The sequence below is a fragment of the Mastigoproctus giganteus genome, chromosome 2 (assembly GCF_048544385.1).
Source record: "Mastigoproctus giganteus isolate SK-2022 chromosome 2, ASM4854438v1, whole genome shotgun sequence".
Classification (NCBI taxonomy): Eukaryota; Metazoa; Arthropoda; class Arachnida; order Uropygi; family Thelyphonidae; genus Mastigoproctus; species Mastigoproctus giganteus.
In genome coordinates, this window is record NC_143576.1 from 76,570,426 (window position 1) to 76,595,373 (window position 24,948).

General features: G+C 37.5%; 1 protein-coding gene across 7 annotated transcripts in view; it reads right to left on the bottom strand.

Annotated features, from left to right (window-relative positions):
- Positions 1–24,948, bottom strand: part of LOC150089351 (uncharacterized) — a 326,575-nt gene that overhangs the window by 136,864 nt on the left and 164,763 nt on the right. For 6 of the 7 annotated variants that reach the window (XR_016546662.1, XM_090368533.1, XM_090368532.1 and 3 more), the window contains one exon: positions 3,181–3,347. Coding sequence is in view for 6 of the 7 variants with exons in the window: in XM_090368533.1 (XP_090224659.1) it covers positions 3,181–3,347 (167 nt within the window). In the remaining variant the exon portion in view is untranslated. Of the gene's footprint in view, positions 1–3,180; positions 3,348–24,948 lie in introns of those variants that run through there. The other variant, XM_090368535.1, reaches the window with a different exon arrangement.

Sequence of the window (24,948 nt, forward strand, 5' to 3'; positions counted from 1 at the left end):
GTCCTTTATAGACGATGATAGAGGAGGGAATTGATGGAGACTTTCCGGTAAGGCATCTTATTTTCCTCCAGATCAGTCCTGCACTTGAGTCTTTAGTGACTGATGAAGCAAAAAATCCAAGACTCTTTTTTAGCTTTTTGCCGGATGTATCGGGCCTGGGCTTTAAGTTTCTTGTAGATAATCAGATTGGCAGTGGTTGGATTTTTTCGGAACTGATTCCATGCCTTGTTCTTTTCCCCCTTAGCAGTGTTACATGCCGAATTTCACCAGTAATTTTTGTGTTTGGATCCTTTAATTGAAGTTTTAGGAATGGTTATAGCAGCTGCCGCCAGCATTTGTTCTGTGATGTGTTTAACGGCATCATCTATGGAGTGATTATGGATAATATCATCATTTAGTGTAACGCTTGATGCATATTTATTCCAGTCAGCTTTTGAGAATTTCCACTTAGTTCGACCACTTACTGGTAAATTTCTTCTTGTGCAGAGCTTACAGATTATAGGAAAATGGTCACTGTTTAATTTCAGGGCTATTTGGCTCTTCGACAGTGGGTGGGTAGGTACCCTGCAAGTTACTACTATAGATAAAGGAGTGGTTGTGTGGGAAAAGACAGAGAAAGGTTATCAATGCGAACTGCTCTCCTTGGATTAATGTTATGAGTGGAGTCCCCCAGGGTTCAGTGCTAGGGCCATCGTTGTTTTCAATATTTATTAATGATACTGTTGAAGGTGTACATGCTTAATATCTAAGTCTGCAGATAAAACAAATGCTGACAGAGTGGTTAATGACAGTAATCTGGGTATACTACTGCAATAAGAGATACTAAAAATAGATAGATAAGCTGAGAAATGGCAACTGAGGTTTAACATTGAAAAATGCAAGTTACTGCATATAGCAGCAGTAATTACAGATAAACAGACTGTGTATTACTCGGTGTATTGGAGAATGGTAAACTTTGCATCATGGATAAGATCTCTAAGCAGTACAGATGGGCTGCCAGGATTTTATGACACACACTTTTCCCAGCAGGGATAGAGATAAGAAGGTGAATATCCTATTGTATAAGGCAATGGTTAAATTCCATCTTGAGTACTACATACAGTTCCAGAAACCCCATTTTAGCAAGGATGTGGAACTGCTGGTAGTGCAAAGGAGGGCAATGAGATTAGTGAGTTCATAAAAGGATACTCTTACAAATAAAGACTTCAATCTGAAACTGCAGGATCTGGAAACTTCACACCTGTGAGGAACTCTGACTGAGATGTTTAAAGCTTTGAATGAATTGAGAAAGCTAAATGCTAATGACGTCCTTCCTCTGCCGAGTGCAACACATATGAGGGGCATAAATTTCGAATAATGAAGTCTGATTGTACAATAGATGTGCGGAAATTTGCTTTCAGCCAGTTAGTAGTACAACTTATGAGGTGTGGCAATAGTGCTGTTGTACTCATGTTCGATGATTTTGACAAATGGAATGCTATGTTATAGTTCAAACTTCCTCCAACAGATGGTGGTATAGAAAATTGTCCACTAGACTGCCGGTATTTTGCAAGAAACAACCAGTTTCGGTACTAGCGTTAACATTAGTGTTATGATTTTGCAATGGAGCAATAAATGAATATCAAATTCTGCTTTAAACTGGAAAAATCTGCAAATGAAACATGAAATGTTAAACTGCACTAACGTGTTTGAATGGTATAAGTGGTTCAAAGATTGGTGCGAGGATTTTCGCTATGATCCAAGAAGTGGGCATCTGTCAATCTCTTGAAATGAGGACTAAGTTGCAAAAGTTTGGGAAATTGTGGCAAGAGATCATCATTTTACTCTCAGAATGATGGCTGAGGAGTTGGATATGAATAAGGAGATAATTTATCAAATTCTGCATGAAGATTTAGGGAAAAGAAAGGCCTCAAACATCAGCAGAAGCAACAAAGAGCATAATTATGCAAAGACTTCATCCAAACTTGTAAAGACAATTCTAATTTCCCCAACTATATTTTTCAGTGAAGGTATTAGGTATTTCAGTACAACCCAGAGACAAAGCATCAGAGCATGCAGTGGACTTCAAAATCATTACCAAGGCGCAAAAAGTTTTGTTTACAGAAGTCCAGAATCAAGATGATGCTGATCATGTTTTTCGACAAACATGGTACAATTCAAAAGAAATTTGTACCTGAAGGGGAGAAAATCAATGATACATTATGCGTACAGGTGCTTCAAAGACTACTGAAGTGCATTTCCCGGATGAGCCATAATTTTGAGCGAAAGGCAGCTGGTTCTTTCTGTATGACAATGTCCCTGCCCATTCCACACTTGTGGAGACATTTCTGATGAAACAACCAGCCACCCTACTCCCTGATCTAGCACCAGAGGACTTCTTTCTCTTTCCCAAGGTGAAAAATGCCCTCAAAGGAAAGAGAATTCAGGTTGAGGGCATAAACAAAAATGTAATTACCAAATTGAACATCATTAGCATTGACATTAGCATTAGAAGGCATTTGATGCAAGAAAGCAAGCTTATGCAGCATCAGCCAAAAAAAAAAAAAAAAAAAAAAACCACTTCCACTTCACCCCTCTGTTCATTCAAAATATCTGTCCAGCTGAGCCTTAAACTTATTTAGGCTATCAACTTCCACGACAAGGGATGGAAGTCTGTTCCACCAATCAACCACCCGCTGGCTAAAGGCAAATTTCTGCACATCTATCCTACATCTGTCTTTCCTCTTTAGATGCCTTCACTGACTCTTTTCAGAAACTTTTAGAATGGTGTAATAAATGCATTCAATCAGGCGATTACTTTGAATAAAAATGAAACCATTTTTGAGCTCCTTCACTTTGTGTTCTTTTTATTGTACCAGTCTACACATAATATTAATGCACAATAAATAAATAAAAACTGTAGCTGACTCCTGCTAATACATTACACCCAACAGGTAAGAGTGGACAATGACTTAGGACCTCAGTTGGTTCCTCTCCTGTTAGAAAGGCTCATACCTTTCAGTAATCATTGATGGCATTGTCTAGTAAACATATTTAATGATATGTACCCAATTACAGTTACTACCATATTTCAACCTCAAATTTCTAGCTTTTAATTTGTCTTTTTACAGTTTAAATGTGAAAATGCTTTTTACAGTTTAAATGCAATCAGGATAGTTATTATGAAATTTAATTACTAACCTTTTAAAGGCATCAGCCAGCTGAGTCCTAGTAGAATTAATGATCTCACAAGCTCTTTGCCTTAACGTTGCAAGCTCCATTCTCACTTGTTCTCCATCACACGTACTTCCAAGAGACAAGGCAAGATAATGATATTTACACATATTCTGGCTGAGTTCCTTTACCAACTATATCAAAAGTCAATATTGGTACAAGTAATAAGTATAAAGATGTTATTATTTACATCTTTTTTTTTAAATAAACTGACACTAAAAACTAATCAGTCCAAAGTTCCTGTTAAACTAAACCAGTGGCATGCAAACTGTGGTCCAAGGAACTGCTTGGGTCTGTATGAAAGAGGACTTGGCTTATTTTGTATGACATAAATGAGTTACATAGCAACAAAAGATACAAGCTTACTGGTCATACTAATTATGAGGGGCAAACTGTTAAAAGATTCTTCTTTAGCATTTCTGGAAATTGAGATATAAGCAACTGTGTATTGAGAAAACCGCATACAGACAGATGGACAGATTTTTAATTTTAAATCTTCATATTTTGAAATTTTCAAGATGATTAGAAATATTTCACCTTCATCAATCACAATGTTTTATTATTGAAAACAATAGCACAAAATGATATTTATTCTGTGTCTGCCAGTAAAGCTAAGAAAGCGGTCTGGGCTAAAAATGTTTGCATGACACTGAACTAGACATTTCCTGCTATAAAGGTAAACAAACTATACACAATTATTACTTAATGCTACACATGTGTATTTTTTTTATGCACTAAATAGTTTTAAATTTTATTTAAAATTATAAAAGCAATTTCTACTGAACAAGCCTTATTCAGACTATACAAAAATTAACAATTTACAATATGCAAAACATATTCCAAAATTTGTTTTCGCTGACAAGCTGCCAAGGACAAAATTTTATGACTAGTTGTTGCTATTGTTGATCATGAAAATTTCACAACACAAGGACTAGTAAGACTAATGTGCCTGTCAAAATAATAGTTTCTATATCCATTTTAATTAATAATAATTAACTTATCAATGTGCATATTATAATTTAAAGACATTAAGATATAAAAAGAGTTTGCAGATATTACCTTCATTATTCAGATATTACCTTTACCTGAGTCTTCTGTACACAAGTGTGCAAGAAACTCAGAGAAGTTTACAAATTTGTCAATGAAAAGGTTTAACAATTAATTAGAATGCACCTAATTAAGTTGTATCTGGCATATGGAACAATGTGGAGGATCTTACTATAGGAGCAGATGTTCATGCCTAAGAAGGGTGTGTGTGTGTGTGTGTGTGTGTGTGTGTGTGTGTGTGTGTGTGTGTGTGTGTGTGTGTGTGTGTGCGCGTGTGTGTGTGTGTCCAATATGCAGCCTTACAAGTAAAACTCCTTGCCAATTGTTCCATAAACTGGAGTGCCACAAACAGATTTTTTTTATTCTATGGAGTTTACTTCACACTTAATCTCACCAAAAAAGTAAAAAAAGTAAAGTGCAGCCATTATCAACCCACTGCAGGGTGGAAGCCTCCTCAACAATTCATGCTGAGGGAAATGGACCATAATCTGCCACGCTGGTCCAGTGCGGGTTGGCAGATCGACCGTATTCAGCAGGCAGGGCCTTGAACCCCGGTCTACTCAAAGAGCGTGTGCTATTGCACTCCCGCTCCTGCCCACTCGGCTACGGAGGCCCTCACCAAAGCTGCACCCAAATGGAAATGCAATTGATACAAAAGCCATCTCTATGATCTAGATATTTTGCAACTCCATCCACAAACTGCTCAGGAAAATGTTTGCTGATAATAATAGTGCTTGAAATTTGTGATGAAACTGTGATCCATATGCTATAACAGCAAACTTATATTTCATTATCATCATGTCCTGCCAAGGGAAGGTCTATGCACACAACTCAACAATCACTTCTCCATACCTCTTTATTCTTAAGCCCTCCTCTTCATCTTCACATATCCATCCCTTTTCAATTCATAAGCCATAGTTTTCTTCAACCTCTCTCTCTCTCTCTCTCTCTCTCTCTCTCTCTCTCTCTGCCTGCCTCTTCCCCTCAATTTTTCTTTCTATCACATCTTTCATCAATCCTCACTTCTCAACACATCAAATACCAATTTCTCTTTTGCCTTCTGATTATTTCAGTCAATATTTCGTCTCATCCCTCCCCTTTCTCAAATTCTCCTCATTTCCCATTTTATCAACCCTCCTCCACTTCATACCTATATCTCAAAACTTTTCCAATCTTTTAATATCTTCCATTTTTTTTATTCTGTGGAGTTTACTTCACACTTGATCTCATCAAGGTCTGTCTCATCTCCATAAAGTACCGCACTCTATACAGACGTCTCCAGACACTGCACCAGTCTTTTCCTTAAATCAATTCCTAATCTACCACATAACATCCTTGCTTCTAAAAAGCTTTGCTTATTCTCATTTCTCTGCTACTCTGTTTCTTTTAATATTATTATTTTTGGTTTTTTTGTTATTTGGTTTTTAGGAGCATTAGCAACTAAGGCCATATTACTCCGGGGATATGCAGTGGTCATTCCCTGATCTTTCCGCATCCTCCGTATTTGGTGGTTTTCTAACATTAGGCTTCCCAAATACTTATGTTCATTCTATTTAACTCACACCGTTATTTTCCTACTGTTGTAGGCTTTGTTACAACTGCTTTACAAACCTATTACAAGTGCTTTTGAAAAATAATCTTAACTTTGCCTAAAGAGAAATCGCCTACATCCTTTTGATCCCTATGTTTCTAAGGTTATTTTCAATGCAATATTTACTGAGAGTTGGGCAAAATAATCTGCACACCATTTTTGAAAAATGGTCTGTACAACCCAGGCTTTCTTATTTGCTTTCCACAGAAAAGCTAAGGTTGACTTTTCTTTTACAAAGAAAAGGGGCCTTAAATTATTGTTTAGGTAGCTCATTAATAGGAGTGATAAACTAGCACTGGTCTATGTTTAAAATCTCCTGCAGAATGTTCTCCCAGGAAATAACAAAAGTAATCATTAGATTTCTTAATGCACTGGCTGGCATATCCCAAAAGTCACACTAGCTGTTGCATCTGAGTCCTCCATGATACCATGGAAAAGGTATCATGGAGGAATTGTGTGGAATGTGCAGGCAATAAATAATTTAAAATTGGGTGCTACTTAATGTATTCATTATCTTGATAGTATAACAGATACAAGAAAAAATAAGTTATAACATTTTAATTAATTTATTTTCATAAAAAAAAAATTAACCCAGGATTGAAATCATCACAACAGCTAATAGATATTTTCATAAGCATATAAATGCATAGAGATAGAGATATACTGTAGAGTATCCCTTAAGCTTATGAAATATCTTAAACACATATTTTTCCATACACAGGGTGATTCACTACCAGTGCAACAAACTTGAAGGAGGTGTAGTGGGTACAAAGACAAATTGGAATCACATAGCATTGCAGGGTCCGAAATGCCTTCGTCATGCGGGAGGTCGTGTGAACAAAGAAAAAAGAAAAAGAACAAAGAAGCAAAGAATAAGAACAGAAACAGCAACTCGTTAGTGTAACAGAAATCATTTTAATGACAAGTTTTACATTGGCAAAAAGCCATGCTACAGAAGATGTTCGAAAGTTCGACCAGAAGCAGTCACACAGGCTTCACAGCGCCGCCTCATGGAATCCCTAACGTTCTGGAAGATTCCTGGCGTGTCTCGAATCTCCCCGGCAGCTACAGAGATGCGAGAGACGAGGTCTTCAACTGAATCAAGGGGGGTCTCGTACACCAATGTCTTCATTTGACCCCAGCAGAAGAAGTCCAGGTATGATAGGTCCGGCAATCTAGCAGGCCAATGAACTGGACCACCACGACCTATCCAATGCTGTCCAAATGTAACATTTAGGTGTTGGCGGACGTCATTGGTGTAATGTGGGGGAGCCCCATCATGTTGGAACCACATTGGGCGGTGCAACGACTGAGGAACATGTGCTTCTTCAATAAGTTCAGGCAGGACTTGCTGTAGAAAGATCAAGTATGCCCTACCATCCAGACGAGGGGGCAGAAGGTACGGTCCAATGAAGTGGCATTCCTCATAAAGGTAATCCATCAGTCATAATTTATGATGTCCCACGGGATCTTTCAAAGGACGATATTGTGGATAATCTTTATAACAAGAACTTGATAGATTACAGTTTCACATTGGAAGAAGTGAAGCAACAAACAGTTTTTCGTTTTACTATTCAGGCCAGGTCGTCATCGCTAATTCATTGGGTTGTTAGCTTCTCACCTAAAATTTATAAATGTGTGTCCTCCCTGGACAGGTTGTTTTTGACTTGGAGTTGTCATAAGCACCGTCCTTATACGATAGTCACTAAATGTTTTCTGTGTCTTGGGTATGGACATACTACCCAATATTGTTCGCATGAGTCCCCGTCTTGTGGACATTGTGCTCGAAGTGGGCACGTATTTAATGAGTGTCCATTTAAGGAAGAGCCACCTAGTATCAACTGTAAGAGACGTAGGAAGGAATATCAGCACTCGGTTAGGGATGGCACATGTCCCGAGTACTTACGGGCATTACAGACGGCACGATTAAGGACTGCCAATGAATAATAGTTATAATAAAAGTTTTATTCCCGGAGGTGGAGCTGTTATTGGAGATAATGATGTTCTTGCTGATTCTCCTGCATCTTTGCTTGCTGGTATTAGGATTATGCAGATTAATGGTCAGCGTTCTAGAGCAGTATCGGACGAAATTCGAGTGTCTGCTAAGCAAAATGCTATTGATATTATTGCAATTCAAGAGCCTTATACTGTTAAAGTGCAACCTGGATATACTCCAAAGATAACGGGATTTCCACTCACTGCCCGTATAATTCAACCGGTCTCTGAGGAACTTAAAACATGTATTGTGGTGTTAAATAATCAGCTTGATATCACTATAATCAATGGTTTATGCAATAGAACGGCTACTTGTATTTTGGTTACATATTTGAATTTGAATTTTTATTTAATTTCTCTATATTGTCCTCCCTCAGAAGATTTTAATTTATCCTTGAATTATCTGGAAACAACTTTAAATTTCTTGGGTCCACAGAATGTCATAATAACTTCTGACGTAAATGCTAAATCTCCACTCTGGTTCAATAATGGAAGCGATCGTCGTGGTCATATGTTGGAGGAATTTATTATTAATAACAGCTTAAATGTAATAAACCTACCTCAAGTAGTAACAACTTTTTCCAGCTCTGTTGGAGAATCAAATATTGATGTGACATTAACTAATTTTCATTTTAAAGCAGTTGTTCGTGATTGGGTGGTGATTACTGATTGGACAACAAGTGATCATCGGGTTCTATTTTTTGTTGTTACTGATTTTTCTAAACCTGGAGATCAATTTCTACTACAGCCAGCTTTAGTCAGATTTTCCATAAATCATATAAACTGGGAATTATTTGACTCCTCCATTTCTGCAGATTTCCCTGAACAAGACTTTGTCTCTTCACTCTTTTACGGCTGCTGGAATTGCTGCCTTATTACGCCAGTCATTACTTAAGGCCTCATACAAATTGGCCAGCAAGAAAAAGATTAGATTAAAGATTTGTTCCTGGTGGACCTCAGAATTGTCTTCTTTAAGGAAAAAGGTACATCAAGCCCGTCGAAAATATCAGCGTCGACGTAGGGATTGGCACTCTGATGAAGTAGCTTACTTTTACTCTCAATATATTTCACTCAAACAACGTTATGTAAAGGCTATTGCCACACGTAAGCGGGAAACATGGAAGGAGTTTGTTCACAGTGCTGGTAATGATAATCCTTGGGGTCTTATTTATAAGATAACTCGTAATAAGATTCACTCTTTAGATGTATACGGCACTGTGAAAGAAGATTTCCTGGAGACCACTGATTGGATGAATACAGTTAATGTTATTCTTGACAGACTATTCCCGGTGGATGATCTAATTACTGATTCTGTTGTACATTCAAATATTAATATTAAGAAATGTCCAGGGATAGACCTGGTTGAAAATACATTTATTTTGCGATTTTTCAAATTGCGTCTATAAGTACTGGTTTTACTTTTTAACAAATGTCTCCAAGAAGGTCTCTTTTCCTGATATGTGGAAAATTGTGCTTTTAAAACTGATTAAAATCTTGGGAAGTTTCTAGAACGTCTAATGACTCTGCGTGTTACTGATCTTCTTCAGTCGAAAAATATGGTGTCCTCTAATCAATACGGGTTCTGTGTAGGGAAGTCCTGTGAAGATGCACTTGTTGAATTTGCCGGCAGCATTGAGAGTTCAACATCAAAGTACACGTTAGCTATCTTTGTTGATTTCGAGGGCGCTTTTGACTCTCTATGGTGGCAGAGTGCTCTCGAACGGTTACGATCAGCTGGATGCTCTCAGCAACTATACCACCTGTTCACAAGCTATTTCAGTAATCGTCACATTTTAGTGAAATCTAAATTTCAGGAGGTGTCTAGAGAAGTTTCACGAGGGTGTCCCTAGGGGTCTATCCTAGGGCCTCTTATATGGAATATGGTATTAAAGGATTGGATTTCCTGTAGTTTCAGTAGTACCAAAATCATCACTTATGCCAACGATCTTACTATCTTAATTCATGGTTCATCAAGATCTGCTATCAAAAGTAATGCCAATGATGTCTTACAAAATTTATTCCAATGGACAGTGGATAATAAATTGACAATAAGTTCGTCTAAGACTAAAATGATGATCTTTGGATCACATTTACACCCTCAACGACCCCCCCTTTAGTGAAGATTAATAATAACAGGATTCCACTTGTCTCTGAAACTAAATTACTTGGGATTACAATCGACTCAAAGCTTAATTTTGTCTCTCATTTAAATAATGTAACAACAAAGATCAGAAGATTCACTGGTGCTATTGTAAAAATTTCTCGTTCAGACTGGGGACTTTCTAAACGTTCCATGAGAATATATTATAACGTCGTATTCCTTCCTATGGTTACTTATGCTGCAGGTGTATGTATGGTTTCACAGGCTTAGAACTTAAATTTCGATTGAAGTTGGCTACTATGCAACGCACAATATTATTATGTATGTTAAGAGCTTGTCGAACTGTTTCAACTTCTGCACTGCAGGTTCTTGCAGGTGTATTGCCATTGGACCTTCACGTAGATTACAGAGGTCTTTGTTATAAGTTAAAAAACCAACTATCAACTGAATTTATGGGTTTGGTTCTGAATATTAATTCAGATATTAAGCAAGAACGTAATCGTTTGTGGAATGAAATGATAAATCTGTGGCAGACCCGCTGGGATACGTCATCTGCCAGATCTGTTACTAGGACTTTTTTTCGCTGAGGTGACCTTTTGTGTAAAGCAGAAACCTGTTTGGTTCTCTTTCACCTTATATACATCCTTCTTCTTAACGGGACATGGATCTCTTAACGAAAAACTATGTCGTTTTGGTCTTTCTAGAACGGAAGCTTGTCAATGGGGGGAAAATGAAAATTGGAGCCACATTTTATTTAAATGTCCACTGTATAATGACTTTAGAGATGTTCTTCGTTCATCAGTTTCTATACTCTCTCTCATGGGCATGAAACTTTGCTGGTGGGAGACAAGAATTCTTATGTTGCTCTTCAGCAGTTTGCATCTAATGTTTTCACAAGAAGAAGAATTAGTTATACGGCTACAAATAATTCTACTCCTTTGTCTGGTGGAGCTGCTCAATAGGGAGCAACATTCCCTAAAATATATATTTATTATTATTATTATTACTTTTTTATTATTTTATTTATTATTATTACTTTTTTATTATTTTATTTATTTTATATATATATATATATATATTTTTTTTTTTTTTTTAACACCACAGGGAAATTTTTTTTTTTTTTTCTCTCCTCTGGAGTGGGCCCCCAGAGGAATCTGGCCCATCTTTTGCCAACATCAGGTAGGTCAGAGTCTCGAATTGAGACAGTGCAAGCTCCATTGAGACTGGCCCACCTTCCCGTGGTGTGGACGAGTACCCAGAATCATCTATCCAGGTGACTGATGATTCTGGGTAGCCAAGTGGTCAGACACAACAACAGAACACACATAAAATACACACAAACATACACTACTCATTTCTGGCCCTTCTACAGTGGTACTGTTCTTCACAGAGATACGAGGCGGAGATGAACTGACGTTCTAGGTGCCGCCCATTACAAAAACACATAAAAAAAATAAATAATAAATAAGTTCGGGCAGGACTTGCTGTAGAAAGATCAAGTATGCCCTACCATCCAGACGAGGGGGTAGAAGGTACGGTCCAATGAAGTGGTCTCCAACAATGCTGGCCTAAACATTGACAGAGAAATGGCATTGAGTTGCACGTGGTCGTGTACCATGGGTTCTCCAAAGCCCACAAATGGGCGTTATGTTGATTGAAGGTTTGCCGGCCGGGCTAGCCGAGTGGGTAAAAGTACCTGCCCGGCAATCCAAAGGTCGCGGGTTCGATTCCCGCCTCGGGCTTGGATCAAAGTACTGCAAAAACCTTGGGAGGTGCAATATGGCCACAGAAGCCGATGCGCCAACAACTACCAAATCAAAAAAAAAAAAAAAAAAAAAAAAAAAAGATTGAAGGTTCCCTCTCTTGTGAAACTTGCCTCATTCATGAACAATACGGACGCAGCAAATGCACTGTCTGCCGCACTCTTTTGAAGAAACCAAGTAGCAAAAGTCCTCTGGAGTGGATAATCCGCAGGCTCCAATGATTGGACGTGTTGCAGATAGTATGAACTCATTTGGTTTGTTGACAGTATCCTCCATACAGTGGATTGGGAAATACCCAATCGTTGGCCTATCACTCGAGTACTCTTACTCTGATTGCCTTCTGCAAGACCTCTCTAGGACATTCTCCTCATTGTCTGGCGTCCTCGTCGTTCGCTCTCGCTTCATGGTACTTCTCGTGAAACAACCAGTCTCACGTAACCTTCTGTGCACACGTACGAAAATCGTATGATGAGGAGCACGCCTGTGCAGGAAACGTTCCTGGTACAAGCGCAGAGCGGCACACCCATTACAGTCCACAGCACCATACGCGAGGTGCATGTCGGCCAGTTCAACGTTTAAATACTCGTCCATCCTACTGCCTCCGGAACTGGTTTGCAAATGCTGACTTCCAGCGGGATCGCTGTTCACGTGACCTCCCGTTCAACGTCCTCTACCGCATGACGAAGGCATTTCGGACCCTGCAATGCTATGTGATTCCGATTCGTCTTTGTGCCCCCTACACCTCCTGCAAATTTGTCGCACTGGTAGTGAATCACCCTGTACATGGCAAAAATATGTTTTTAAAAATTAAATAAATGTTAATTGTGTGAAGTTAGCTGTCAACACAAAGTTAGCTGTTAACTATCATTTAAAGGAATCAAAGACACTATTACACCATGTGATAGAGTTTTAAATGTTTATTGAGTGTATACTGATGTGATTGAAGTCAATTATATCAATTTACACTTAAGACGGCATGGAAAAGTTACAAAGCAATAAAAAGTACTGAAGCTTGTAACAGCTACAAAGTGATCTGTAATAGTGCCACAGAAAAGGTTAGGCTGGCAAAGGCACTTTATGAGAAATTGCTGGCAAAGAGGGGGGATAAGGAATTCTTCACATATATAAATGCAAAGAAGAGAAGGAAAAAATCATAGTAGACCCTTATGTAATGGATGTGGGATAGTATTAGATACCCCAGCTGATGTTGCAGATGAACTTAATAGTTACTTTCCATTTACATTTACAGAAGAAAAACCTTTTATGTCAAAGAAATTATGGGAGTGAAGCTGAAAAATATGTAATTAATGATATTGGTATTTTGCATGATTATTTAATGAAAAAAAACTTTTGAGCATACAGGCCAGTAAGGCTCCTGGGGTTGATAATATATACCCTATAATTTTAAGGGAGCCAGCAAGTGAGTAAGCAGAACCATTGAGGCTAATTATGAGAGCATTACTGGACCCAGGAGAGATTCAGCTGGACTGGAAAAGTGCCAATGTATCTTCAATACAATAAGGTGGTTCTAAGAGTGTAGTGGGAAATTACAGACCAGTCAGTCTAACTTCAATAGCAGGAAAATTATGGAGGAAATGATCAAGTGTGGAATTCAGGATCATTTAGATAGAAATGGAATTCTGAAGGATACTCAGCATGGTTTCGTAAAGGGAAAATCATGTTTAACAAATCTGGTTAGCTATTTTGATAAGGTCACTCATAAGTTGGATTTGGGGAATAATTTCGACATTGTTTATTTTGGTCCCACATGAGCAGTTACTTTATAAGCTGGAGGTGGTTGAAATCACAGGGAAAATCCTTAGATGGATAGCAGGATGATGTCAGGGAAAGAGGGTTGTGATAAATGGTTATTCCTCAGATTGGGTTTGTGTAAGAAGTGGGATTCCCCAAAGGATAAGTATTAGGACCACTGTTGTTTTTGATTTTCATAAATGACATCGATGAAGGAATAGAGGGCATGATGTCAAAATTTGCAGATAATGTAAAGATTGGTAGAGTAGTTAATGATCACCGCCATGCAGAGCTTCTTCAGCATGACCTACATGTTACCCCAGGAGCTCACATCTGGTGAGTATGGCTTGGCACACCCAGGATCCTGAGCTGGATATCTTCATTCTTCTCTCTCTCTCTCTCTCTCTCTCTCTCTCTCTCTCTCTCTCTCTCTCTCAGGGTAATTCAGAAATTTTTTTTGGCTGGTGCAGCATAAGCCTCAGGCTTCCTTGCACCATATGGCTAATAATAATAATAATAGACTTCACTGATGGTCAGAAAAATGGCAGCTATGCATTAATCCAGCTAAATATAAGGTATTACACCTCGGAAACATTAACCCCAAAATAACGTATACACTTGGAGTTGAAAAAATGCAGTAGTGCGGAAAGGGACTTGTGTGTTACAATACAGTCAGACATGAAGTTCTCCGAGCATTGTAGACAGGTTGTAAGAAAGGCCCATGGTGTCCTATTGATGATTCATTGAACATTTGCTAGTAGAGATAAGACAAAAATAATCCCATTATATAATAGCTATTGTCACACCACACTTGGAATACTGTATTCAAGTGTGGAGACTGCACCTAAGAAAGACACTGAGTTTCTTGAAAGAATCCAAAGACGGGTAACTCACCTGGTGACATCGGCAAAAGGGCATCCATATGAAGAAAGACTTCGAATACGTGAAACACCACAATCAAGTCTCCTTAGAGGAGACTTGATTGTAGTGTTTAAGACTCTGAGATGCATAAGTAAAATGAATGAGGACGAAACTTTCAAGGTTATGATTCCAGAACTAAGGGCCTTAAATTCAAGTTATGGGGGGGGGGGAGATGTTTAGACTGAATTGCAGGAAGTTTTATTGTTTTATATTTTAGCCAGTGAGTTATAAATTACTGGAATAAGTTGCCAACATGGATGGAAGAGGCTGACAGTTTGGGGAATTTCAAAGGTCAGCTGGATAATTACCTACGGGTGGAGGGAAACGCATAGGTTGTCCATTGTTGAATATGTTGTTTATTTCCATTTCTTTTATTATTTATTAATTTTCTATACTATTTTACTTCTTTTTTTTTTCTTTTTTGGTGAGTGCAGCATAAGCTTTAGGTTTCCTTGCACCATATGGCCATTACTAACACTAATTCTAATACAAGTGGTTGCTGTAGGTCACATCTGCTACAGTCGTGCTATTTTTATATTTAGAAAAAAATAACTTAAATTAGTGTTGTGTGTTTCTAGTTAAAACCATCTTGCCTCCACAGTAGCACAGAAAATCGGGATTCTAGCACAATGTACATTTTTACAAAAAAAAAAAAAAAATTACTCCTCCTTAAAAGCTTTCCTTCTTCTCTTAAAATCATTAATTTTTCTAAAATAATCGACAACAATAATAAAAATTAAAATTATATTTTTTAAGAAAATAACGTAGGTTTAAGCAAAAAATGACTAAAAGTCTCACTTTAATAAATTTGTTTCTTTTTTGTATTTTCTGCTTCAAAATCAATTATATGAGGTTTATTCTTATCCACTTTTTCCATACCTTCATAAATTAGTTTCATTTTTATTTCATTGTCATATTCAATATTTTTATGCATTATTTCAATGTTGAATCTATCTGGTAAAAATACTTTAAATTCATTTATGTGAACAATTACTTTAACTTCTGGGCGCCTCCGTAGCCAGGTGGGAAGGAGCAGCAGTGCATAGCACACGCGTCTTGATTAGACCAGGGTTCGAGCCCGTCACTACCAAATACGGAGGATGCGGAAAGGTCAGGAAATGACCACCGCATATCCCGGAGCAATATGGCCTTAGTTGCTAATGCTCCTAAAAACCAAATAACAAGCAAGCAAGCAACTTTAACTTCTTTATCTGTTTTTATCATTTCAATTTTTTTAATTGAATAACAAGCATTAAGATCAATCTTAACATCAGACTTAAAGTCTTGTAATTTTTTGAATGGAATAGATTGAAACTGTCCAATATTTTAAATCAAATAATTTTTCAATTTCTTGTTCTTGCACTACTTCTATGGAATGAGCAGCAGCCTGGAAAGCAAGCTGCTGTGGATTTCAAGAACTGCTGGGAGTAATCATGGAACAAGTATATGCATGGGCTGTGTTAGGATAGCTAAGAGTAAGAATAGGTGCATGCATACTTACATATACACCAATGCTAGGAGTACAGTAAATAACTTTGATGAATTTGAGGTGCTGGTCAAGACATCAAAGACAGATATTGTTGACCTATCAGAGATGTGGTGTCACACAGATATAAGAAATGCAGAATTGGAATTTAGGGAGTACAATGTGTACAGAATAGAATGTGAGGCCAGGTGTTGCTATTAGTTAAGAAACAGATAAAATCTAAGGAAGTGCATCCTGTTGACGTGGATGGATAGTGCAGTGTTGAGTCAGTTTGGTGTGACATAAGCACCGGGAAAGCAAAATTGAGGAGTGTGTTATAGGCCTAATGACTGATTAGAAAATTGAACAACTGCACAGGGATATAGTGTGAGCAAGTAAATTACATTGTACTATAATGGGGGATTTTAACTTCCCAGATATTGACTGGAACTTGTGGATTGGTCACTCACACACTAGCAAGAATTTTTTGTGGATTTATTGGATGAATGTTTTCTGCAGCAGCATATTTGAGAGACAAACAGAGGAAGTAATACTCTTGATTTGATTATCAGCAGTGATTATTCATGCATTAAGAATCTGCAGATAAGGGAACCACTAGGTGGCAGTGACTGACATGATCACAGCGTACTGATGTGGGATTTACTCAAAGATGTAACTACTATAAGGGCTAAAGGAAAGGGATTTTGCTTTCGTAAAGGTGACTACAATAAGTTTCAGACAGTGCTTAAATTCTAAACAGTGGAACCAACTGATGATGTTACCATCAGCAAATTCTAAATGAGAAGCAGGCAAAGGTAAAGAAAGCCAACACAAGAACCATGGGGAACTTCAGGAAAACCCATTTCCTGCTACCACAGTTTCTTCCTGCATTCTCAGTAAACAGATGGTGCGTATTATTGGTAGTGGGCAGTAGAAGTCGATAACGATGTATTGATTAGTTTTTTCTCATTATTAAAAGCAGATTATTGGAGTTCATGAGTGTAATGCCTTTGCGGCTGAAATTTAATTACGGGTACACCCAGTGGTGAGCTGGGAATATTTTAACAATGGGCTTGCAGTTTTGCCTACTTTTTGATGACTACCGTAGCCGAGTGGGCAGGAGCGGGAGTGCAGTAGCACACGCTCTTTGAGTAGACCGGGGTTCAAGCCCCTGACTGCTGAATACGGTCGATCTGCCAACCCGCACTGGACCAGCGTGGCAGATTATGGTCCATTTCCCTCAGCATGAATTGTTGAGGAGGCTTCCATCCTGCAGTGGGTTGATAATGGCTGCACTTTACTTTTTTTTTTTTTTACGGCAGATGACGTCACGGAAGTGACGTCATCCGCTGTAGGCTTCTGTCAGAGGCACTTCCGTTGTTCACACTACTAGTCTGCACGGAACACTCACTAGTAGTGTGATTAGAGCGCGTGATGCATTTTTCATGACCAGTATAATATCTGAAGTCAGCCTAGTCATCATCCCCCCCCACTTTACAATAATACCTGGATACGATAGTGTCTTGAGTTTTTAGAATTTTTGAGTAATATGACATCACAATCATACTCCTTAAGTAAGTATGATTGCAACAATACAAGTATTTGTCATATGACTGCAACAATCGATACAAATATTTGTCAACAATTTATTTTTTTGTCTCGCATTTTCGTAATATTCCATTGTTAGTTCCCCGAACAGCTGTCTATGTCGTTTCAACTACAAGATCGGTATTTCAATCGACACTGTTTTCTAGACATTTAGATACGTTGCAATCGCAAGTATACATCTCTTACTTTAGTTATCATAAATCCGTTGTATCTTGTCTTCCAGAAATTATGAAAATTTTCGAATGATCAATAAAATATTTACAATACAAAAGCTCTTTTATTTCGTAATCAATATACAAATTAAAATACCTAAAAGAAATGCGAAGGATTTACATAAAACCATCTATCACTTTTTTTATTGGTCTCTCCCTCTCTCTCTTTTTAATAACTAGGGAAATATAATGGATACATTTTTTTTCGTGATAAAATTTTAATACTGCAAATAAAAAATAACATGAAATATTTCCCATATCACAAATAACAAAAACTATCACAATACATTCTACAATATAAAAACAAATATTAACATAAAAAACACTCTTCTAGAAAAGGAGCACAAAAATTACAGATTACATGAAAAAAATTATTATACAAATATTCAAGAAAAATTTATTCTAAAAATTGCCATATGCAATTTACTTCTTTATATTTGTTGTCCATCTTCTGCTTTGCTCAATAGATGAGCGATGATTTGACATAACAATCTGGATCAAATTGAAGCAATGGTTTTCCATTTAGATGTATATGGTCTTCATAATCTGCAACGTGTTCAATTGTCACAATATTATTCATTTATGCTAAAATCTCGCTCAGCTTCAGCACTGCTAATCGCGATGGTTTCAAAGATATTTCTGGCTTTCTTAATTGAAGAGGGAATTTCACTTGATTTTAAAGATTAACTGTCTTTGACAAAATCTCTAAAATCATTAAATTTTTATTTCATATTTTATCAGAAAACTTAAATTTCTTATTCGTTTTTCACTGTCTTGCCACCGAGACGAAAGTGCTTTCATATTCCATGATTCCAGGTAGCATTTGTTTAAAATTTCTTTCTATTACTCATTGTCAATAGTATCATTATTTTCTTTATTTAATTTAAAATTACTCTGTTGCATTAATAACTTATCCTTAATAACCTGTCATGAGGTAATTTTTTAAATGTTTTCTTACTTTCGATTCTTTCAAATTCATTCAAATTCAACATGCTCACAATTTTAGCTTCATAATTTCCTTCAGAATTTTTTAAATTAGCGATAGCATTGATAGAATAATTAATTTATCTGCTTTTACTATTGTGATGCTGCGACTTTTTAAAGCTTCTGAAATCAATATACAAAGAGCTCCTGCAGGATGTCGATCATTAGTGCTAAATCGTTAAGAAATTCCAGATTAAAAAGTTGGTTTAATAATCCAGAATATTTAACTTTCTGATCCAAAGTGTTTGCACAAAGTGGGATAATCCACGCAATCCTCAATTGCCGTCCACAAGCTAGAAGCTGCTCATCGTGGCCCGAACGAATCCCGGAAAAAATGTTCAATTTTCTTGTTATTATTATAATTAGATTAATTAAGTAAGTAAAACTCTAGATCAGTGATTGACAAGTGGCACTCATTGCTTTCCCCCCCATCACTGTCCTCCTACGTTGATATGCCTAGGGTGCTTTCCTCCCACTTGATGTTTTTAAATTGCAAACTCGTTTACCGATTTTAACACAGCTGGATAGGGGAAAAACACCCTAACTCAGCTAACCCCCCCCCTCAATGACACAAATCAATCAGAAAGTAAATGCCTTCACAAAATTCGACCATACAATCAACGTTCCACGACGCACACTGCACGGAAACAAGTGTTACCCAAATAATAGAGTTTAGTCTTTAAGTATAATTATTAAGATTATTTAAAGTATATTAAGATTATTATAATACTTAAACTTTTGATTATAATTTGCATGACTTTTTGCAAATTTTAATTTGTTTTTGATATAATTAAATTATGATTGCTGTCAGTAATGTGGTGTTTCTGAAATAATTGTATTCTGTCATGATTTTAGCATTAAAAAATAAATATTTCCTTTTGTTTTCTCATATTGCCTTCTACAAGCTGCCTATCGTGGCCCAAACACACAACCCTTATACAATCCTTAATTTGCACTGGTTTTTTGGAGATTGGTGATATAATGCATACAGTTGTTTTTTTTTTTTTAATTATACCTGTATGCCATTATATTTTGGAACATTTTCTTCACAGTGAAAGGCTCAATGCGGTTTCCAAATCTGGCAACATTTCATCTTCGGAAAGTTTACCTCAAAGTTGCCTCATTCCTCCCCCCACCCCTCGACATCATTACTGTCACTAGTTCTTTGAATAGTGTGCAAAATATTGGAATCATTCGGATATTCAGCTACTGTGACCATGTAAACATAGACAGGAGAAAGTTATTGAAACGCCTGGATCACTCACTTCTCTGAAAAACATATGACTTCTTGTTGGAGTAAAGGGGAACCACAACACAGGTTGACCAGTGGCTATTAACCGTGTCGGGAATCTTCTTAATCCTCTGACTGGCTATGGAAAGCATATTGACTAGCGTGACTTCTAGGGATGTGGTTCCAGGGTTTCACGGCCACCAGTAACATTGTGGAACGGGTTTGTTTGTTTGTTTGTTGCTTGGGTTTTATTGGCGCATTAATGACTAAGGCTATAATGTGCCAAAACATTGTGGAACGGTAATCCCTTTCCTATTAATTTAATAAGTTTTCGATTTTTTAGTTTTAATTTCTGGAAAGTATCATATGGAAGTGTTCTACGTACTATACTGAGTTATTTTACAAATAGGTAACTCATGCATGGATATTTTGTCTAGGGCCCACATATTTATAAATCTACCTTAGTGTATTATACATACTTTATATTATGTGCTTACAATAAAAAAATACACTTTCGGTCAATTGAAGATTAAAATAGACAAGAAAACTAACACTTCTGACACTAAGATGTGCTCTACAATGCACTTTCATATTAATTAACACATAGAAAAACTTCAGTTATGTTTTTTTTTGCATGTAGCTGTACAAAATATAAATTACATTAAATGATGCACATAGATATCAGTCTGAGCCTGTCTTGCAGATAGTTAATACACTGCTCCACAGATATAACGCCATCGTTTATACCTAGGGTCTTACTGCCTGACATTGCCAATGGAAAAAATTCTGAGAAAAATATTAATGTTCTTTTGCAAACTATGCACTGCAGGAAGCTTCCCCACTCAAATAACTCAGTGTTTCAAGAGAGGGGAAAAAGCAGGGTGTTCCCAGAAATCCAGGAACCTTTACCCTCCTGCCGAGTTAAGAAGCAAAAAGGATGTCTATAGAACAAAGAAAATTTGCAAATCTTCTTCAAGGTCACTAATCACATTTTTTTTTTTTTTTTTTTTTTTTTTATGAAAATCCCAAACAAGGCAGCTATTAGAACCTACAGTACTTAGTACCATGCTTGGGTTGGAGGTTTAGAAGATGAAAGAAGATATTTGTTGATATTAGAATTGAACTTCTATAGACCAATTTTCAGGAAATATGTATGAAGAAAGGCTGTTCCAGAAAACGGCAGTTGAATGAATAAACAAAGAAGATGAAAAGATGGTTCTGTGAGTTTGAAGTTGGACAGTAAATGGATGTTGGCTGGTGATGGCACATGGTTGGACTGTTTTTAAAGAGAGAGCGGGAATTATAGAAACCAATTCAGAAGAACAGTGCCCGTGGAAGTATCTGTAGAAAAGGCATGCAGCAGAAACAGTACATCTATGAGACAACAAATGGAGACACTGTTAGCGATGAGTCATTAATTGACCTAATACCCTCTTCTGAGTGGAATCTAGAAACACGAGAGAGGTTTTGGGGGCACCACCCCAGATGTGGGAACAATATTCCATGGTAGGGCGGATTTTCGATTTGTACAGAGTGAACAGCTGTTCCCTAGAAAAGAAATGCCAAGAGCGAAAGAGAAAACCAAGTTTTTTTAGAATAGAGGAAGCAATATTTGTAATGTGCTTGAGATATTAGAAGTCAGGGTAATCCCCAAAAAAGATATATCTTGCCTAGAAATCGTAGTGTCACCAAAGATAAGCATAGGCGCTGAAGAATCCTTTTTGCTAGATATAAGACAGAACTGAGTTTTAGAAGGACTGAAATCAACTAAGTTGTCTTTGCCCACTGCAAAATTACCTGGAGATCAGCATTTAAATAACTGGTAGCAGATTTTAAAGAAGTTGAAGGTGATTGAGCAGGGAACAGTTTCACAAAATGGAAAGTGGAATGCAATGTGCTATCATCGGCAAAACTATGGATAGGATTTGCAGTCAATGGAAGAATGTCATTAATATACAAGAGGAAAAGAGTGGGAGAAAGAACTGAACCTTGGAGGACACCATCATTAGTGGAAAAGTTAGAAGACTGAGAGCCATCAACCATCACCCTCAGTGAGCGATTAGAGAGAAAACTGGATAACCAATTACAATAAACAGTTGGCAAACCATAAGATGGAAGCTTATTTAGAAGACCTTTATGCCAAACACGATCGAAAGCCTTTGAGATGTCTAGGGCAACTGCTTGTGTTTCACCCGAATTTTTCCACTGAATTTGTCCATAAATGGGTAACATAAGCAAGAATATCACCAATGGAGCGATACTGATGGAATACATACCGGTGATTGTTAATCAGACAGAAGGTTTCTAGGCAGTTTAAGAGTTGGCGGTTAATTGATTTCTCCATTACTTTAGACAGAGTAGTAGTAATTGCAATGTATGGGTGGGGATTTATTACCCTTTTTAGGAACTGGCTGGATGTGAGCAAATTTCCAAGCAAAAGGAAAAACACTTTTGGAATAAGAAAGTGAGAAAAAGCAGCAAAGAACAGGAGTAAGTTCAGAAGCACAGGTTTGCAGAACAATTTGAGAAATACCATCAGGACTTGGAGCTTTCTTAGCAACAAGATTCACCAAAATCCTTCTGACACCCTTTTGACGGAAGACCACAGGAGGCATTGAATGAAGCGTGTTGGGGATTAGCATTAGTAGAGGCATATGATGCAAGAAAGCAAACTTATGCAGCATCAAACAAAAAAAAAAAAAAAAAACACACACACTCCAATTTCACCCCTCTGTTCGTTCGAAATACCTGTATAGCTCAGCTGAGCCTTAAATTTATTTAGGCTATCAACTTCCACAACAAGGGACGGAAGTCTGTTCCACCAACCAACTACCTGCTGGCTAAAGGCAAATTTCCGCACATCTATCCTACATCTGTCTTTCCTCAATTTGAATTTATGCCCTCTCAGGTGATTATTCTGAGCAAGACGAAGAATCCCATCAGCATTGAGCACACTCAAACGATTCAAGGCTTTATACACCTCTATCAGATCACCTCGCCAGTGCCTAGTCTCCAGACACAGTAATTTGCAAAACTTAAGCCTTTCTTTGTAAGAGCAACCCTTTGTTCCATTCATTAATCTTGTTGCCCATCTCTGTACTCTTTCCAGCAGCTCTACATCATTCTTGAAATGAGACCTCCAGACCTGTATACAGTACTCAAGGTGTGGCCTGACCATTGCTTTATACAAGGGAATAATCACCTCCTTATCCCTGCTAGAAAAATTCTTGTATATCATTGACAAGACGCCATGAGCTACTCTTGCAGACGGTCTGCACTGCTGAGAAAACTTCATATCTGCCTGCACAATTACCCCCAGGTCCTTTTCATTCTCTACCACTGTCAGTGTGATACCACAGAGTTGATATGTTACTCTGGGATTACTGCTTCCCACATGTAGTACTTTACATTTGTCAATGTTAAACTTAATTTGCCACCTCTCAGCCCATCTGCTCAACTTTTCTAGATCCTGTTGTAGCAGTGTACTGTCATTAGTGTCATTAACAACCCTGCCAACCTTCGTATCATCTGCAAACTTGGACATTAAGCCTGATATACCATCATCAATATCATTTAAAAATACAGAAAACAACAATGGACCCAACACTGAACCCTGAGGGACTCCACTAATAACATTAGTTCACGAAGAGCAGTGTCCATTGATTACCACTCTCTGTCTTCTCCCACTCATCCATCCCTTTATCCATAGCAGCAATTTGCCTCCAATGCCACACCCCTCCAATTTGTGCAGCAGTCTTCCAGGTGCAACAGTATCAAAGGCCTTTCTAAGATCCAAATATATGATATCAAAGTTATTCTTTGCATCCAGTTCCTTTGTGATTACATCATAGTATTCAATCAAATTAGCAGACAAGACTTCCCCTTAACTAACCTATGCTGTGTCCGAGCTATAACTGAAGTTTTGTCTAGATGATCCTGCAATGCTTTTTAACCAGTGCCTCCATTAATTTCCCTGGAACAGAAGTTAAACTAACAGGTCTGTAATAATCTGTGTCTCTCTTTGATCCTCCTTTGTGGATTGGGATCACATTTGCACATCTCCAGTCCATGGGTACCTCCCTTGGGTCCAGGAAGCTCCTATAATTATGGCTAAGTGTTTGCTTACTTTCTTTGCCGCCTCCTTTAATATAACTGGATAGATTCCATCCACCCCAGGTGCCTTTCTTGTGTTTATCAGACTGTGATTGGGTGGCCAGAGACACAGCAGGAGGTTGAGCAAGTAAAAATTTTGCGATTAGTGTCTTTAAAAAATATGATCTTGCAAAAACGATTCTCCCGTAAAAAGCAACAAAAAATTAGACTTTTAAAGAAGTGATCAAATAAATTCCTTGAATTTTTTATAATTATGTATCTATTGCACCATGTTTTTTGTGAAAATAAATAATTTTTGAAAATTTATTTGTTCATACATTAGTATTAACCCTTTCCAAGTGGATTTTTTTGTCTGCAGGTGGGATTAAAAAAAATTAATGCAACGGAATCACAGAATAGAGCATGGTAAATATTGCAAATATGGTCAGATTTCACTCGCATATATATAAGCAGTAGTAGTGGCATGTGATGCAAGAAAGCAAGTATATGAGCTTATGCAGCATCAGCCAAAACAAAAAAAAACAAAAAAAACACCATTCCCTCCAAATGCCCATCCAGTTCCTCGTTAAATTTATTTACCTATCAACTTCCACAATGACAGATGGAAGTTTGTTCCAGCAATTAACCACCCGCTGGCTAAAGGCAAATTTCTGCACATCTATTCTACATCTGTCTTTTCTTAATTTGAATTTATGCCCCCTTCCACTTGTTCGTAACCTGAACAAGTGGAAGGATCCCATCAGAATTCAGTGTGCTCAACCCCATTCAAGGCCTTATACACCTCAATCAGATCACTGCACAGGTGCCTAGCTTACAGCCACTGCAATTTGCAGAACTTAAAACTAATGTGGACTAATGTTATAAGTGGGAAGCATTCAAGGAATTAATCGTGGAAGCTACTAAACTTTATCCTACTAAACTTTATCTATTAAGAAATATTGTTCAAGGTTTA